The sequence below is a fragment of the Staurois parvus genome, unplaced genomic scaffold (genome assembly GCF_062004578.1).
Source record: "Staurois parvus isolate SC_StPar_1 unplaced genomic scaffold, SC_StPar_1.0 ptg000066l, whole genome shotgun sequence".
In the NCBI taxonomy this organism is placed as follows: Eukaryota; Metazoa; Chordata; class Amphibia; order Anura; family Ranidae; genus Staurois; species Staurois parvus.
The window spans coordinates 6,745,237-6,761,940 of record NW_028317862.1 but is presented as its reverse complement, the minus strand read 5'-3'; the positions used below and the strand labels follow the sequence as shown (position 1 = coordinate 6,761,940).

At 40.4% G+C, this 16,704-nt stretch overlaps 1 protein-coding gene across 2 annotated transcripts in view; it reads left to right on the top strand.

The window, feature by feature from the left end:
• Positions 1 to 14,843, top strand: part of KYAT3 (kynurenine aminotransferase 3) — a 70,569-nt gene extending 55,726 nt beyond the window's left edge. For both annotated transcript variants that reach the window (XM_089668906.1, XM_089668907.1), the window contains 4 exons: positions 8,064 to 8,250; positions 10,801 to 10,874; positions 11,673 to 11,759; positions 14,613 to 14,843. In XM_089668906.1, the coding sequence (XP_089525032.1) occupies positions 8,064 to 8,250; positions 10,801 to 10,874; positions 11,673 to 11,759; positions 14,613 to 14,666 (402 nt within the window). In that variant the 3' untranslated portion in view covers positions 14,667 to 14,843. The remainder of the gene's footprint in view (positions 1 to 8,063; positions 8,251 to 10,800; positions 10,875 to 11,672; positions 11,760 to 14,612) is intronic.
• Positions 14,844 to 16,704: the final 1,861 nt, after the last annotated feature.

The window sequence follows — 16,704 nt, the reverse complement described above, 5'->3', positions numbered from 1 at the left end:
TAATTCCTCTAAACTGTGCTGACTCAATCTAATTCCACTAAGATCATTTTCCATTGTTACCCAACTTTTCCCCTTGTGGTTAAATGTCCAGTCATATATTCTTGCTAAGACCACTGCTTTATAATATCTCTTGACATCTGGCAGACCCATTCCCCCTTTCTCTTTAGTCCTACTTAGTATTTCATATGCTATTCTAGGTTTTTTATTCTTCCATATATATCTTGTTATATATTCCAGGCCTCTGGAATTTTAATTGGTACCATTTGAAATCTATACAATATTTTAGGCATAATTACCATTTTGACTAGGTTTATACGTCCTATCCAGGATGGGTTTCCTCTTTCTAATGTTTTTAAATCTTCCCTGATCTCGTTTATCAAAGAAATATAGTTTAATCTATATAAATGCTTAGATGAGACAGTGAGTTTTATTCCTAGGTATTTTATCTCTTTTTCTCTCCATATAAAGGGGAATTCTTTTTGTAGTTTTTCTTTTTCATTCTTTGATATATTAATATTCAAGATCTCTGTTTTCGTTGGGTTAATTTTTAGATTTGATAATTCACCGTACTCCTTCAGAATCTTCATTATATTTGGGAGTGTTATTCGGGGGTTCCCCACATAGAACAGTAAGTCGTCTGCAAAGGCCGCTGTTTTATGTTCTATAGTTTCTATCTGAATTCCCTTTACCGATCCACTGTTCCTTATTATTGACAACAGAGGTTCGAGTGATAACACAAATAGCAAAGGGGACAGTGGGCAGCCCTGTCTTGTTCCATTAGACATTCCAATGGGTTCTGATCTCTCCCCATTTACCGTGATGATTGCAGTAGGCTCCCTATATAATTTACTTATCCACTCACGCATTCTATCACCTATCCCCAGCACTTTTAAGTTGTCCATCATAAAGCCCCAGTCCACTCTATCAAATGCCTTCTCTGCATCAATTGACAAGAGCACCACCGGGGCTTTCCCTTTTCTACTTTTCTGAATAAGCATCAGGGTTCTCAAGCCGTTATCTCTTCCCTCTCTCCCTGGTACGAAGCCCACCTGATCTCCATGGATCCATTCAGGCATTAGATCTTTCAACCTGTTTGCTAGAACCTTTGCGTACAGTTTGGTATCTGTGTTCAATAATGAAATAGGTCTATAGCTGGAGCACTGAGATGGATCTTTTCCCTCCTTGTAAATAAGTACTACATGGGCCTGTAAAGATTCTCTCCTCACCTCCATCCCACCTCTCAGAGCATTCATATACTTCTCCAGCTTGGGTAACAGTACTTCACTAAATTTCTTATAGTACTTAACTGTATAGCCATCCGGGCCTGGGCTTTCCCCCCCCCCCCCGTGCTTCTTAATGCTGTTTTAATTTCTTCCTGGAAAATTTCCACGTCTAAGGAGTTCAACTGTGCTTCACTTAGTTTTGGTAATCCCGCGTTTTTTAAATATATCATCCTTTTTTCATTGATTCCCTCTCGGGCTTCTTTTAGAGAACCTTGGGGACTAATATTATATAACTTTCTGTAATACTCCGTGAACACTTTAATAATCTCTTTAGTTGAGTGGGCCGACTCCCCCTTAGGACTTTTTATCTTTTCTATATAGTTCCTATTTTTCTTTTTATTCAAAGCTCTCATTAGATATTTTCCTGGTCTATCTCCCCATCTATATCTCTCATTTAAAACCCTGTTATATACTCTTCTCTTCTCCTCATCCATTAACATCTCTAGTTCATCTTTTTTATCCATTAACTTCTGTCTTGTATCTTTTGTTATTTTCTTCTTATGGATCTGCTCCAGGTCCAGTATTTCTTTTAGAAGCCCACTGACCCTCTCTCTTCTTTCTTTTTTCTTCCTTGCTCCTGCCGCAATCAAGAATCCTCTTGATAATTCCTTATGACTTTCCCAAACTGTAGCTATCGATACTTCCTCTGTTTCGTTCTCCCTAAAATATACCCCAATCTCTTTCTCGATTTTCTGAGCTAAATCCTCATCCAGAAGAAGAGCCTCATTTAACCTCCACCCTAATCCTCCAGTCCACCTTCTTCCCCATCCCATTTTCATTACGACCGGGGCGTGATCCGAGAACGTTCTTGTCTCTATTTCAATTTTAACCAGATGTTCTATAAGTTGATGGTCTATTAAAATGTAATCTAATCTCGAGTATGTCGCGTGTGCATTAGAGAAGAAGGTATAGTCTTTGTCTTTCATGTGCATTATTCTCCAGGTGTCCACTAGTTGATACTCGTGCATCACTTTTTTCAAAGCTCTCAGAGACCTACTCCCCTCTCTTTGCACAGAAGAGGTAGTATCCTTTTGTGGGTCCATACAGAAATTTAAATCTCCTGCTACTATCAAACGCCCTTTTTTAAATTCCATTAATTTTTTCAACAGACCCTTCATATACATCTCCGGGTTCTTATTAGGGCAGTATATATTGGCTAAAGTACACTCAATCCCCTGAAGTTTACCTTTTAAGAATAAAAATCTCCCCTCCGGATCGGTCCTTCTGTCCTGCAGCTCAAATCTCATATTCTTTGCCAATCCTATTGCAACCCCTTTTGCTCTTTTAATTGGAGAGTCTGGAGAGTCTATTATACCACATTGGATAATATTTAGATTTCAATTTCACATTTGCCTCTATCCCAAAGTGTGTCTCCTGTAAAAATACCACTGATGTTGCCCTATGATGTAACTCCTTAAACAACTTAAATCTCTTCCCTGGACAACTCAACCCGTTCACATTATAGGTTATAAACTGTAATTCTTCCATCCTTCCTAGTTTGCTCTATCTCTCTTCCAAATTGCCTCTTCCTCTTTATCCCTACTGTCATGCAGAGTGTTAACCCAATACCTCCCCCCCTCCCTCCCTCCAACCCAACTCCCATCCCCCCCCCTCCCCCCATCTCTCGTTCTTTTTTTTCCCCCTACCCATTTTTAGGCTTGAATACTGCCTATAAATCATTTGTGGATCTATTTCCACCACTGATTTAATGCTTTGGGCGTAAGCTCCACCCATGGCCGGCTAGCCTCTCCTTCGACCTCCCCAGATCCCCTCTCTCTATCCACAGGAGAATACAAAAATCTTTACTTCCCCTTTCAACCGAAGCACCCGAGGGATTACCATTTCAACAAAGGTGGGGTCTGGGGGGTCGAGAGAGATAGAGGAGAGAAAAAAAAATATATTTTTTTTTCTCAATTCTCCCCCCTCTCTCTCCCCACCCCCGGGCCCCCCCCTCCCCCCAACCCACTGCCAGTCCTCTTTTCTTGTATCTTCTGTTTCCCTTCTTTCTTTTTCTTCTTCTTCCCACCCCACTATCACCATTCTTTGCAGTTTCAGTCTGTCACAAAAATCTCTCAGTTCCTCCGGGTATCTCAAATATGCTGTTACGCCATTTTTCCAGCCAATTAAACAAGCTGGGGTACCCCATCTATACTGGACGTTCTGTTTTCTCATTTGTTCCAACAAGGGTCTCAGGGATCTCCTTCTCCATAGGGTCTCTGGTGTTAGGTCCGCATAAATTTGGATATTTAAGTCTCCATACTTAATTAATGATCTTCCTTTAATCTTCCTCCAAATCTCCTCTTTGACCCCAAATTTTTGGAACTGGACTACTGTATCTCTTGATCTTTCCTTCTCCGCAGCTTGATAAAGCTTTCCTATTCTAAACACTCCATCCAGTTTAATCCTGTCTGTTTCAGGTCTGTCTCTTATGGAGTTTAGAATTTTTACAACTAGGTCATATAGTGGTTCCCCTTTTACTTGCTCTGGAATTCCTCGAACTCTAAGGTTACATCTTTCTTTATTTTCTTGAACTTCCATCCTATAGAGCAATTTTTTCTGGGTATTCTCCAAGTAAGTTATTTTTTTCTCTAGATTATCTATGGTTTGGGCCTGGTTTTTAACTTTTTCCTCTGTTTCTTCCACTCTCATTAGCAGGTGTCCTAAATCATTCCGCACAGCTGTCATTTCATGTTTTATCATTTTTTCCAAATTTTAGAACATTTCTATCATCTCCTTTTTATTTGGTGCTTGTAGTTCACCGTCTAGTTCTTTTTTTTCCAAGTCCTCTGTTGTTAGGTGGCTACAGCTACTATTCATACCCATTGATAATCTAGGGCTATTTCCCAGAGTAATATCCATTTCCCCTTTTGCGCTTGCACCTTGGGCCCTTTCTGGCGTAATATTTCCTTGCGATGTAAATTTCTTTATCGTACCTGTTTGAGACCCTTTGAGCCCTGTTCCCTTAGGACCTTTGTTCTTCATGTCCTATAAATCTCGGATTTCTTCTCTTATTCTCAAGATGAAATTATATCAGTCCTTTAATTTGTACACCAGACTAGCCTGCTGTTATCCCTTATATTCTTACTCTCCTAGGACACCTGGAACTCTTCTCCTCTTCTCTTTCTTAACCCAGGGAATCCTCCCCTCCTCTCCTTCACCCCTGGATCTCCTATATCACTCGGGGATCACCCATACGATAAGCCCCCAACAGCTCTCACTCACCCTTCTTCTTCTCCAAACAGTGGCTCCGAGCTTTAAGATGTAGGGCTTTCGCAGCAGCTCAGTCCTAGGGGGGATTCCTCTGGGATTCACTTTTCTCCTCCTGTTTTTTGTTCTAGGTCTTCACAGGAAAGCAGGGTGGTTCTTTTTCCTCTATTGGGTCACCCAGACTCAGGATCGATCAGCTGGCCGGGGGGATTGAACATATGTAAGCCGGCGGCTCCCTCTTACATCGGGACGCCGGCTGGTTTCTTCCTTCTCCCAGAGATCCTCCGGGGCCGGTCACGTGCTCCCACCACGTCACCTCGCCTCACAGCCTCCCGGATCTCTCCCCCGTAAGGCGCCGGGCGGACCAGCGCGTCACTGCCACCTCCGCCCTGGTCCCATCTCCGGCTCTCTCTCCTCTCCTCCTCCGCCGTCCGACAGACTCCGGTGAGTCAGATCCCCAAGTCCTGCTTCAGAGGGTCACTAGGGAGGTCGAGTAGCGGCACTTTAGCAGGGAGCTATTGCCGCACGCTCCCCACAGCCGCCATGTTCAGGCTCCTCCCCTGCATGTGACCCGGCATCCACCTGCATTTCCTCTGTTCTCAGCTGCATAAGTAGCGGGGGAGGAGAAACTGCAACATACTGAACTTCCCAGTGAATGTCTGTGCGGGGGAAGGGGGGGTTGCGTGTCAGAACAAGTCTGATCATTGGAGGAGAGCAGGCTAGAGTACTCACTACACTGTGCTCTTCTAATAGGAAAGAGGGACTGGCAAGAACACCAGAGATTTCTCACAATGGGAGCTATACAAAGAGCATAGAATACTTTTTCATACAAGTACATGATACAGCAGGCACATAACAGGAATATGAAATGTTGGGTTTACATATTCTTTAAAGTGATATTAAAGGTTGTTTTTTTTTAATAACAAGCATGTTATACTTACCTGCTCTGTGCAATGGTCCTGCACAGAGCAACCCCGATCCTCTCCTTCTCGGGTCCCCTGCCAGTGCTACTGGCTCCTTCCCCCTTCACCAGCACCAGCCGCTTGTTATGGGGGTACTGGTGTATGCATGCTCCCAAGCCCTGCTCTATGCGTCCACAAGACACCTAGAGCCATGGCTTGGCCACGCCCCCTGCTATCTACTCATTGGTTCACTGGTTGTGATTGATAGCAATGGGAGCCAATGGCTCCAACAGCTGTGCCTCAGCCAAAGAAGAGAGAGAGACTCAGGACAGCCAAGGCTCCCATGCACACCACTGGGTTGAGAGGGGGCTGTGGGCGGAACAACACGCTCAGAAGGTATTTTCATCTTCATGCATAGAATGCAACCACTTTAAGCACCCTTAAAAGGCAGATCTCAGTCTTGTCTATTCACTTTCAAAGACCACTGGTTTCTCTCTCCCTTTGAAAATTTTTTTTTCAGGGTGTATCTCTTATTAAGGCCCCCTTGCAGCACCCCGTGTGTTCTTGGGATCTCAACTTGCATATCTGCCATGCAGAAACTACCATGTGAACCCATTAGGAACATTCCCTTAGCAACCAAAAAGGCTAGTTGCAGAAAAGATCTTCTATCACCACTGTCAGACGAGCCTGTGAGTTTGCAGCCTTTGCACTATATAGTTGGTGAATCTAAAAGAGATTGTACAGTACAGGTCCATGATACTTTTTTTATTTGCACTAACATACAATTTTGAGGACAAGCTTTCGGGGAATGTCCCCTTGTTTCTGTCGCAAATGCAGTAATACGGCTACAATCAACTCATACAGTACGGGTGAAACTCAAAAAATTTGTATATTGTGCAAAAGTTCATTTATTTCAGTAATGCAACTTAAAAGGTGAAACTAATATATGAGATAGACTCATTACATGCAAAGCAAGATAGTTCAAGCCGTGATTTGTCATAATTGTGATGATTATGGCTTACAGCTCATGAAAACCCAAATCCACAATCTCAGAAAATTAGAATATTGTGAAAAGGTGCAATATTCTAGGCTCAAAGTGTCCCACTCTAATCAGATAATTAATCCATAACACCTTCAAAGGGTTCCTGAGCCTTTAAATGGTCTCTCAGTCTGGTTCAGTAAGAATCACAATCATGGGAAAGACTGCTGACCTTACAGTTGTGCAGAAAACCATCATTGACACCCTCCATAAGGAGGGAAAGCCTCAAAAGGTAATTGTAAAAGAAGTTGGATGTTCCCAAAGTGCTGTATCAAAGCACATTAATAGAAAGTTATGTGGAAGGGAAAAGTGTGGAAGAAAAATGTGCACAAGCAGCAGGGATGAACGCAGCCTGGAGAGGATTGTCAGGAAAAGGCCATTCAAAAGTGTTGGGGACTTTCACAAGGAGTGGACTGAGGCTGGAGTCAGTGCATCAAGAGCCATTACACACAGACGGATCCTGGACATGGGCTTCAAATGTCATATTCCTCTTGTCAAACCACTCCTTAACAACAAAAAAAGTCAGAAGAGTCTTACCTGGGCTAAAGAAAAACAGACCTGGTCTGTTGCTCAGTGGTCCAAAGTCCTCTTTTCTGACGAGAGCAACTTTTGCATTTCATTTGGAAACCAAGGACCCAGAGTATGGAGGAAGAATGGAGAGGCACACACTGCAAGATGCTTGATGTCCAGTGTGAAGTTTCCACAGTCTGTGTTGATTTGGGGAGCCATGTCATCTGCTGGTGTTGGTCCACTGTGCTTCATTAAGTCCAGGGTCTACCAGGAGATTTTAGAGCACTTCATGCTTCCTTCCAGAGACAAGCTTTATGGGGATGCGGACTTCATTTTCCTGCAGGACTTGGCACATGCCCACACTGCCAAAAGCACCAACACCTGGTTCAATGACCGTGGAATTACTGTGCTTGATTGGCCAGCAAACTCGCCTGACCTGAACCCCATAGAGAATCTATGCGGCATTGCCAAGAGAAAGATGAGAGACATGAGACCAAACAATGCAGAAGAGCTGAAGGCCGCTATTGAAGCATCCTGGTCTTCCATAACACCTCAGCAGTGCCACAGGCTGATAGCTTCCATGCCGCGCCGCATTGAGGCAGTAATTGCTGCAAAAGGGGCCCAAACCAAGTACTGAGTACATATGCATGCTTATACTTTTCAGAGGTCCGATATTGTTCTATGTACAATCCTTGTTTTATTGATTGCATGTAATATTCTAATTTTCTGAGGTTGTGCATTTGGGGTTTTCATGAGCTGTAAGCCATAATCATCACAATTATGACAAATCACGGCTTGAACTATCTTGCTTTGCATGTAATGAGTCTATCACATATATTCATTTCACCTTTTAAGTTGCATTACTGAAATAAATGAACTTTTGCACACTATTCTAATTTTTTGAGTTTCATCTGTAAGTTCTAGTGTTTGTAGTGACATTTTACTTTGGAGTGACTCAAAGTGTTTTTTCTTGTTAAAAGTTTATTGGGATGTGTTTATGTATTTATTACTGGAATGTATTCCGAATTGGGGCAAAGACAAACATGCTACAGGTATACATACATCAAATAGCAATTGTTGGATTGGGTCCCATATGACAGCCACTTTTACTGTGTTGTGCAGGAGGCCCTGGCCCATTCTCTCTTCAAGGACTTCAAAAGGATGGATGAACCAGAATGCTATTTCAACTCACTACCCCGGGAATTAGAAGCCAAGCGTGACCGAATGGCTTGCTTGCTTCAGGAAGCTGGACTAAAGCCAGTTGTTCCAGAAGGAGGATATTTCATGATTGCGGATGTTTCTGCACTCGGTAACAAACTATGTTCACTCTGACTTTATTGCATATTAACTATTTACTTCTCCAGAGTACAAATGATTGAAATACCTGCCTTTCATGAACGATAGACCTATCTATAGTTGATTTTTACTGTTCTATCTTTTGAAATCACACATAACCTGCAGTTATTAGCAGTGTTTATGCACTAATCTTAAAGTGTTACTAAACCCACAACAGTAAAATCAGTCTGTATATGCAGTAAAGCATGCTTGGTATACTCACTGTGGAACCTAAGGGGTTAATTCTCCACATTGTGTTAAAAGGCTGTTTGATCCTGTCTTCTCTGATCCTCCCCTGCTTCCACAGTCCCCAATAAATCTGTTGATAATACAGAGGGCTAGTAAGCATGCTCAGTTTGGTGTGTATTGCTAGAGTGTTGGTTTTTTTTGGGGGGGGGGAGGGAGATTGCATGTGATGGGCACAGGGCCAATCAGCACCATCCGGACAGACGGTCAAGGGTCATGCAGCCTCACAGTCAGAGGAAAATAAAATTTCCTCCTATAAGATTAACCAGTGCTTAGCTGGACACTGATAGAGATTACAAGACAGCTATATACTGCTGATGAGAAAAGGTATTTAGCAGTTTATATTGACTTAAATAATTGCATTTCCATGTTGTGTAATGTGGGAGACCAGATAGAGTGAATACAGGGTCCTGAGTTTTTAGTAACACTTTAATGACTTGACTGAGCAGAGTGACAAATACTGACTTCTCTCTGTCATACGAATTATGAAACCTTGATGATTGGCCTTTAAAATCACACACCTATCTAAAGCACAGCTGTTCCAGTTTTACAGCGTAGGAACACACTGGGGTTTATTTATTTTATTACAGGTACCTCTATAGTGCTATCTATTTACGTAGTGTGTGTGTATATATATATATATATATATGTATATGTGTTGATTTACTAAAACTGGAGAGTGCAAAATCTGGTGCAGCTGTGCATTGTAGCCATTGTATCAGCTTCTAACTTTAGCTTGTTCAATTATGCTGTGACAAAAAATCTGGAAGCTGATTAGTTTCTTTGTAGAGCTGCACTAGATTTTGCACTCTCCAGTTTTAGTAAATCAAGCTCTCTGATTTGCTCTTGTAATGTTTTGTGTTAAAGAGCAGATATCCCTTTTGGTCTCTGTTATACTCTGCAAGGTTTCTCCATGCCGCAACCTGCATTTTACGGCCCATTCAAAAATGCAGGACATGAAGTTAAGCCTTCAGTGTCCTACAGAGTTCTCTCTACTTGATGAAGCATAGAGGACTCTGTGGTTGGAGTAGAGCCAGTCACATGAATATGACAAGTCAAATGATTCGGTTCTCTGGTCTCAGATTTGTAAAGCCAATCCCTGTGCTTTATAAATGTACCATACCACTCATGGCTCTGGGCCACAGAGGAGGAGTGACAGGACAACGGACAACATGTTATGCCTGCTTTAACATACGTCTGTTTGTTTGACCCATGTGGGTCATTATTTTGGGAAGGGGGTGACCAGAAGTGTAAATTAGGTCTAATGGAAAGCCGTGTGTAATCTACAGGTCGTTAAAGTTGTAGCTTACACAGGGCTATGATGTGTTTCTCCATACCTGAGTGTTTTCTTTGGCTCCCAACATTGAATGCAGCAACAAAGTGGATCAAAAAGTAAGTATATGCTATAATGTGGATCACTCTTCAGAGGGAAACTCAAGTGTAAATGAGGCTTTAAAGATTAAATGGGCAAAATACAGGTTTGCTTGAAGGAGAGGTAACTTTTGCAGTATTCTTTATGAATTAACATTCACATGGGTTTCATCCTAACACCACACTGACAGTGTTGATTGCTCCAGTAGTGGTAAAACAGTGACAGTGGTTGTACATCTAAAATGGTGTGAGCTATGTTAGGCGCTGTATGGAGTAAATGGCTAAACAAGAGGAAAAAGCTTCATGAAATAGACGATTGGCATCTTTGATTATCTAATGTAGTTCTTTTTGTGCTACAGTGACACCTAGTGCTCATTTAGTAGGCTTCAAAAGGCACTGAATACAGCATATTGAAAGTAAGTAAAGTGTATTGATTCCGAGAGTTCACAACCACACTAGAACAAAGTAGACGATGCAAGAGAAGCACAGTGGCACTTCTGCCTGGCAGTACTAGGGTCGTTGGTTCGAATCCCACCACAGCACCACCTGCCTGGAGTTTGAATGTTCTCCCTGTGCCAGCATGGGTTTCCTCCCACGCTCCAAAGACATGCTGGTAGGTTAATTGTTTCCTGTCTAAATTGGCCCTAGTATGTGTATGTATGAATGCGAGTTAGGGAGCTTAGCTTGAACGCTCCTTGGGGGTATAGTACATGTTCCTGATGTGCATGTAATATATATATATATGTATGTGTGTGTGTGTGTAAAGCACTTCGTAAATTGATCGTGCTATACAAGTACCTGTAAGAAATAAGAATGTAACAATAAAAATAACAAATATAATATGTAATATATCTGTGCTTAACCAGATCTCTCTTATATATGTATGTGTTTATTTTTTATGTTGAAGGTGTGGATCTTTCTGAAGTGAAAGATGATGAACCTTATGATTACAAATTTGTAAAGTGGATGATTAAAACTAAGGTGGGTAATGCAGCATTTATAGTATTGTTCAAGATAAGTCAAATTTACTTGCAGTGTACTCACATCAAAGCAAAGCACTTGGAACATTTATTTATTTTGCTAGCTTCTAGTGTAAAGCAGTGGTCTTCAAACAGTGGCCCATGGACTGGATGTGGTCCTTTGCATGCCTTTATCCAGCCTTTGGGGCACTGTTCCTCCTAGTAACGCCAAACATGAGTCACTATTCCTTTCACTAACACCAAGAGTGGAACACTTTTCCCTCTCACTGCCACCAATGATTGAGGCACTTTTCCTCCCACTGATACTAGTAATGTGGCACTATTCCTTCCACTGATACCAATAATGGGGCACTATTGCTCCCAGTGATACGAGGCATTATTCCTTCCATTGACATCAATGAAGGGGCATAATTCATTCTACTGTCACCAATAATGGGACACTATTCCTCTCACGAATACCAGTGATGGGGCGCTATGTCTTCTTTTACTGGCAGCAGACGCTGTGTATTTTTACTTACTCCCATTGACCACCAGAAGTCTAAGAAATTGTCCGCTCCCACTGACACTTTCTTTCTTTTCTGCTCCCACTGACACTCCCACCATTTTCTGCTCCCACTTGCCACTATCTGACCCCCCTAAGGTCTGAAGAATGCAAATTGGCCCCTTGTTTAGCAAGTTTGGAGCAGTATATGTAAGCAATCTAGTTAATCATGTAGACTCGCACAGCATGTTTTTTTTGTCAACTAACCGGGGAATATCTATAGCAAATAACATTTTATATCTTTGAAATATATTTTAGAAACTAGCTGCTATTCCAGTAACAGCATTTTGTGGACCTGAATCCAAGAAACAGTTTGAGATGTATATCAGATTCTGTTTTATTAAGGTAGGTCTATATGGTGTATTAAAATGGCCAGATGACATAAAGCTGTCTGTTATTTGTAATTCAGAAGTTTACATTTTTATAATTGTAAAATCTATATGTTTTCAAGCTTTATGATGAGGGTTGCTATTTTTGGCTAATATTTTTTTTATTAATACTATTGTTATTAAACATATTCCCTTTTTGCCCATTTATTTTGAATGGACACCAACCTAAATCACCCCTGCTTTATTATTTTTCATTGCAGCACATCACGATCTACATTACACTATGTCTAGCAGTGTGCCATAGTGCAGTTGTGTTCTGAATGTGTACTAGGGTGTTTTAAAACAAGATGTGTAAAGTGTATCGTACAGTGTACATTACTCCAGTGCACTATGAATGGGCTCGTTAAATTCCTGATGGTGTACTCTAATCAGACATGAATATTTTTCACATATACATAGAGGATACAACTCATCTATACAGATGTCTGCAGTGCCTGATATATCTCTAATGTTGGGAGAATACTTCTAGTATTTTCTAAATGGCTCTGTATACAAGCCTTTAAGATGAATGCTGTTATTGTGTTTAGAGATTTAGGTTCTGCATTTTTCATGACCATTGTAGTATCTTTATCCAGATTGGAAAGTGAGACTGAAGTTGCAAACACATGACAATGTTAAAGGAAACTGTAATTTCACCCAGATGGTTAATTGGTTTTCGATGCTGGGAACCCAGTGGTAGTAGATTTGGTACAAGGCTGTCAGGCCAAGCAAATCCTACATTTCTATATTATAAATACCAGCACTATCCTTCTTTACTTATAACACCCCACCAAGTCACTTTAACAGTCCTTCTCCTGAAGTCCATACATAAATAAATCAATCTTTAAGCAAACTTGATTCCAATAAACCTAAATTTAGTGTTTAAAGTCCCAAAATAAAATCCCAAAAAAATGTTAGTGCCGTAGCGGCCATCTTTGATCCTGGAACACGCGGCTGGTCTGTCCTGGAATCCTCCACATGTGGTTATGTTTATCTGGGGAATCTACCACCTATGATTTATTCCTCCTCCGGAGTGGTATGGTGAGGATACCTAAATACTACGGAGGAGGGGCACGATTGTGGAATCATTTTCTCTGTATGGAAGCTCATCTCATCATATTTTAATGTAAGTTGCTATAATAAAGTGTTATTATTATTTATGATATACACTGATCCCTGGTCTGTTTATGAGGTCTGTGGGAAGTGGCTGAAAAGGCTGAGGAAAAAAAGGTTGGAAATAATCTCATCTATATGATGGTCCCTATGATATCATCTTAAAGGTTTTTTTCTTTGAGGTATATGAAGATTTTTCTTGGATTATATTAATAATACTGGTTGGAAACACGAAGAATTGAGGAATCACTGATAAAGACTAACATTTTTTTGGGATTTTATTTGGACTTTTATGTGGACTTTATTTTGGGACTTTAAACACTAAATTTAGGTTTATTGGAATCAAGTTTGCTTAAAAATCCTACACTTCACTTCCTAATTGGCCTAAATATATAGAGCATCCCTAACACTAAAGCATATCCTAACATTTAAACTTCTTACTATCTGAACCCACTGACACTTTAACTAAACCCTAAAATGACATAGTTGCAAACATTGCTCCTATAGTTAGTCCGTTTGAAAAAAAGACACAAGTCTACTTATTTCATCCAATAGAAAAAAAAATTTAATAAATAACAAGAAAACCTAAATATACAGATCCCTTGAGACGTAACCCCAAACCTACCTAAATCCTTGCTTTCTAATATGGAACAGTTAAAGCAAATGTACTCAGCAAAATCATATATATATATATTGACAAGGTAACATAATTTAAAATTTTTAAAATCTGTAGATTTTATAAAAATAACTGGTTCTCCTGCCCTAAAAGTTGTAGTTTACCTACTTCCTGTTATGACAATGCTCTGTTCATCTGGCAGTTACACTCCTGTGTGGTCACCCTATGACATATGCTCCCAGGAGAGACTATAAGCAGCTATGTCAATGCTTTTTGCATAAGCATACTCTGCCATCGTCTCCTTCTAAAATAATAACCAAATAAATGACATGCAGCTGTCACTGAAGCGAGTGCGTATCACCAGGAAGTGGCTGCAAAGAGGCTTTAGGAAGTCAGTAGTACTGGAATGCAAGTAAAAATTTGTGGTGGGCACAGAATGTATTTTTTGTAGCCTGCCTGTCTAGCAATCCTTTAAACAGTTCTGAACACCTGGAGGTTGGGAAGTATTGGCGATCATGTGACCACTGTCACAGTGGTCAGTGAATCAGAAGCCAGTCTTTAATCCGACCTAAAAGCTGTCTTTGAAAGGTCAGTCTTTCAATCTTTGTGGGGACACATATTGAGCTCTATCTCAACATGTAAACATCAGTTTCCCAGCTACGCATCTGTGCAGTATGTGGGCGTTCAATTCAACCCTTTTGCAAACGCACATACTGTATGTGTTCGGTGGTCGTAAAGGGGTTAGGGGGAAAAAGACAACATGGCAATTGTTTGATGCACAGATTTTGTAGCAGAATAAATGTCACCCGTTGGGGTCAACATCTACTTTGAATTGACTCCTAGAGCAAGCAATAATCTTAAACTAATCCTTTCAGCAGAAGGGTGATGAAAACTAATGGAATAGACTTCCATAATCTGAGTTTTTAAATCTAGTAGAACTGTATTTAGCAAACTAAATGCCTTTAGCACAGTCCTTTTCTTACCTCGATTGCAGTGGTAGATCTGGTTACCTCCTTGGTGCACCGCATAAATTTTTGGATATGTTGCTTTAACAAAAGTTTATTAGAATGAGGGTAAATCCATTTTTTTTCTTTATTACAGCGAGATGAGACATTAGACGCCGGTGAGAAGATCTTGAAAAACTGGAATAAATGAAAATGACAGACTTGATTAGACCAATTTAGGAGCAATGGCTATATTAATCAACTGCATTCACTGTTCTCTTGCTGGTATCTGACAAACCTCAAATAATCAAATGTAATTGGTACTGCTGTTTTATTTAGATTATTGTTTTCATGGGAAGGGTGTGTAAATAAAATTATCTAATTTTTATATTGCTTATGAAGTGATCCTTCCTGGTATCTAGATCTCCAGGGCTGGGTCTGTGCATAAGCAGTGTGCTGTCCAATCATTTGTATGGAAAATATAGGCTCTTCTCTAACGATGGCTGCGTGGCAGTTCTTTGAGTGGGTTTCTTGAAGGGGACAACAGTGAACCATAGCTGCCAGACCACTTGTCTTCATTGGAAGTCCAAGTGACAGTATGTGAATGCAGTAGCTTAATGGGGAGAAAGGAGCCGAGCAATTTCCCCCTATAAAAAGTAGTACCTGACGAAAGACTTCACAGCAGGACCACCTGGTAATAATTTAATGAAAGCTGCACATTTAAAAATATTAAAATTGACATTTGGGATTACATTAACATGGTAACGGTCATATGAGATTTTAGTGATTGGGTTTATATACAGTGTATTAAAAGTTAGATTTTTAATAAGGTAATACATTTGAATAGGTCTGCACACACTGTGTTTGTTGAAATGCTAAGAAATCACTTCTGTAAAAACAAAGGCAGGAAAGCTCTAGTATTGAAAAAAAACAAAAACATGATGGTTATTGCAGTTGACCTTCTCAGGTGCTCTTTTATTCCCAATTTAGTCCATTTCCAATAACAGTGAGCTGGGGAGACAAGGGTGAGGATTTAGAGGGAATGAGGGCAAAACCCATGCAGAAACAGGAGAACCCCTCTTGTCTCCATATTGCCAATGTGGTCTATTGCACTGTGCAGTACTGAGCTGACAAAATGACCTGTCTCTATCTCTTATATGAAATTTGTTTGTTTAGCTTTTAAAGCAAATGCAATGTGATGGGTTATTCTCTATTCACACATCAATGTAGTTTATTGTATTGCTACATACAATCCCAATAAGTTGGAAAGCTGTGTAAAACCTACACAAAAACAAAATGCAATGATTTACAAATCTCATAAACCCGTATTTTAGTCACAATAAAGAATAGGTATCATATCAAATGTTTAAACTGAGAAAATGTACCTTTTTGAAGAAAAAAATAAGGCAATTTTGAAAAAAAGCTGGCAAAGTGGTACTAATAAGGAAGAGCTGGAAGAATGTTTTGCAACTGATTAGGTTAATTGACAACAGGACAGTAACATGATTGGGTGTAAAAATAGCATCTTAGAGAGTATCTAAGAAGTAAAAATGGGTATAGGTTCACAGTCTGTGAAACGTTGTGTCTAAAAATTGTCAAACAATTTCAGAATTATGTTCTTCAACATAAAATTGCAAAGACTTTAAATATATCATCTACAGTACATAACAATCACAAGTTTCAGAGAATCTGGATAAATCGTTGCGCAAGGGACAATGCTGAATATTGGATGCCCATGATCTTCACTACCTCAGACTGCACTGCATTGAAAACAGGCATGATTCCGTGATGAACAGCACTGCATGGGCTCTGGAATACTTCCACAAATCGCTGTGTGTGAACAAAGTTTGCCATGCCATCCAAAAATGCAAGGTAAAGCTCTATCATGCACAGAAGTAGCCATATCTGAACATGATACAGAAACGCTGCTGTCTTCTCTTGGCCAAAGCTCATTTAAAATGGTCTGTTGTAAAGTGTAAAACTATTCTGTGGTCAGATGAATCAAAATTTGACATTTTTGTTTGGCAACTGTGGGTGCCACGTCCTCCAGGCTAAAGAGAGGGACCTTCTGGCTTGTTATTGGCACTCAGTCAAAAGCCTGCATCTCTGATGCTTTGGGGGTGAATTTATGCGTATGGAATAAGCAGCTTGCACATCTGGAAAGGCATCATCCATGCTGAAAGATAAATCCAGGTTTTAGAGCAGCATATGCTCCCATCCATACAATGTCTTTATTCAAGAAGGCCTTG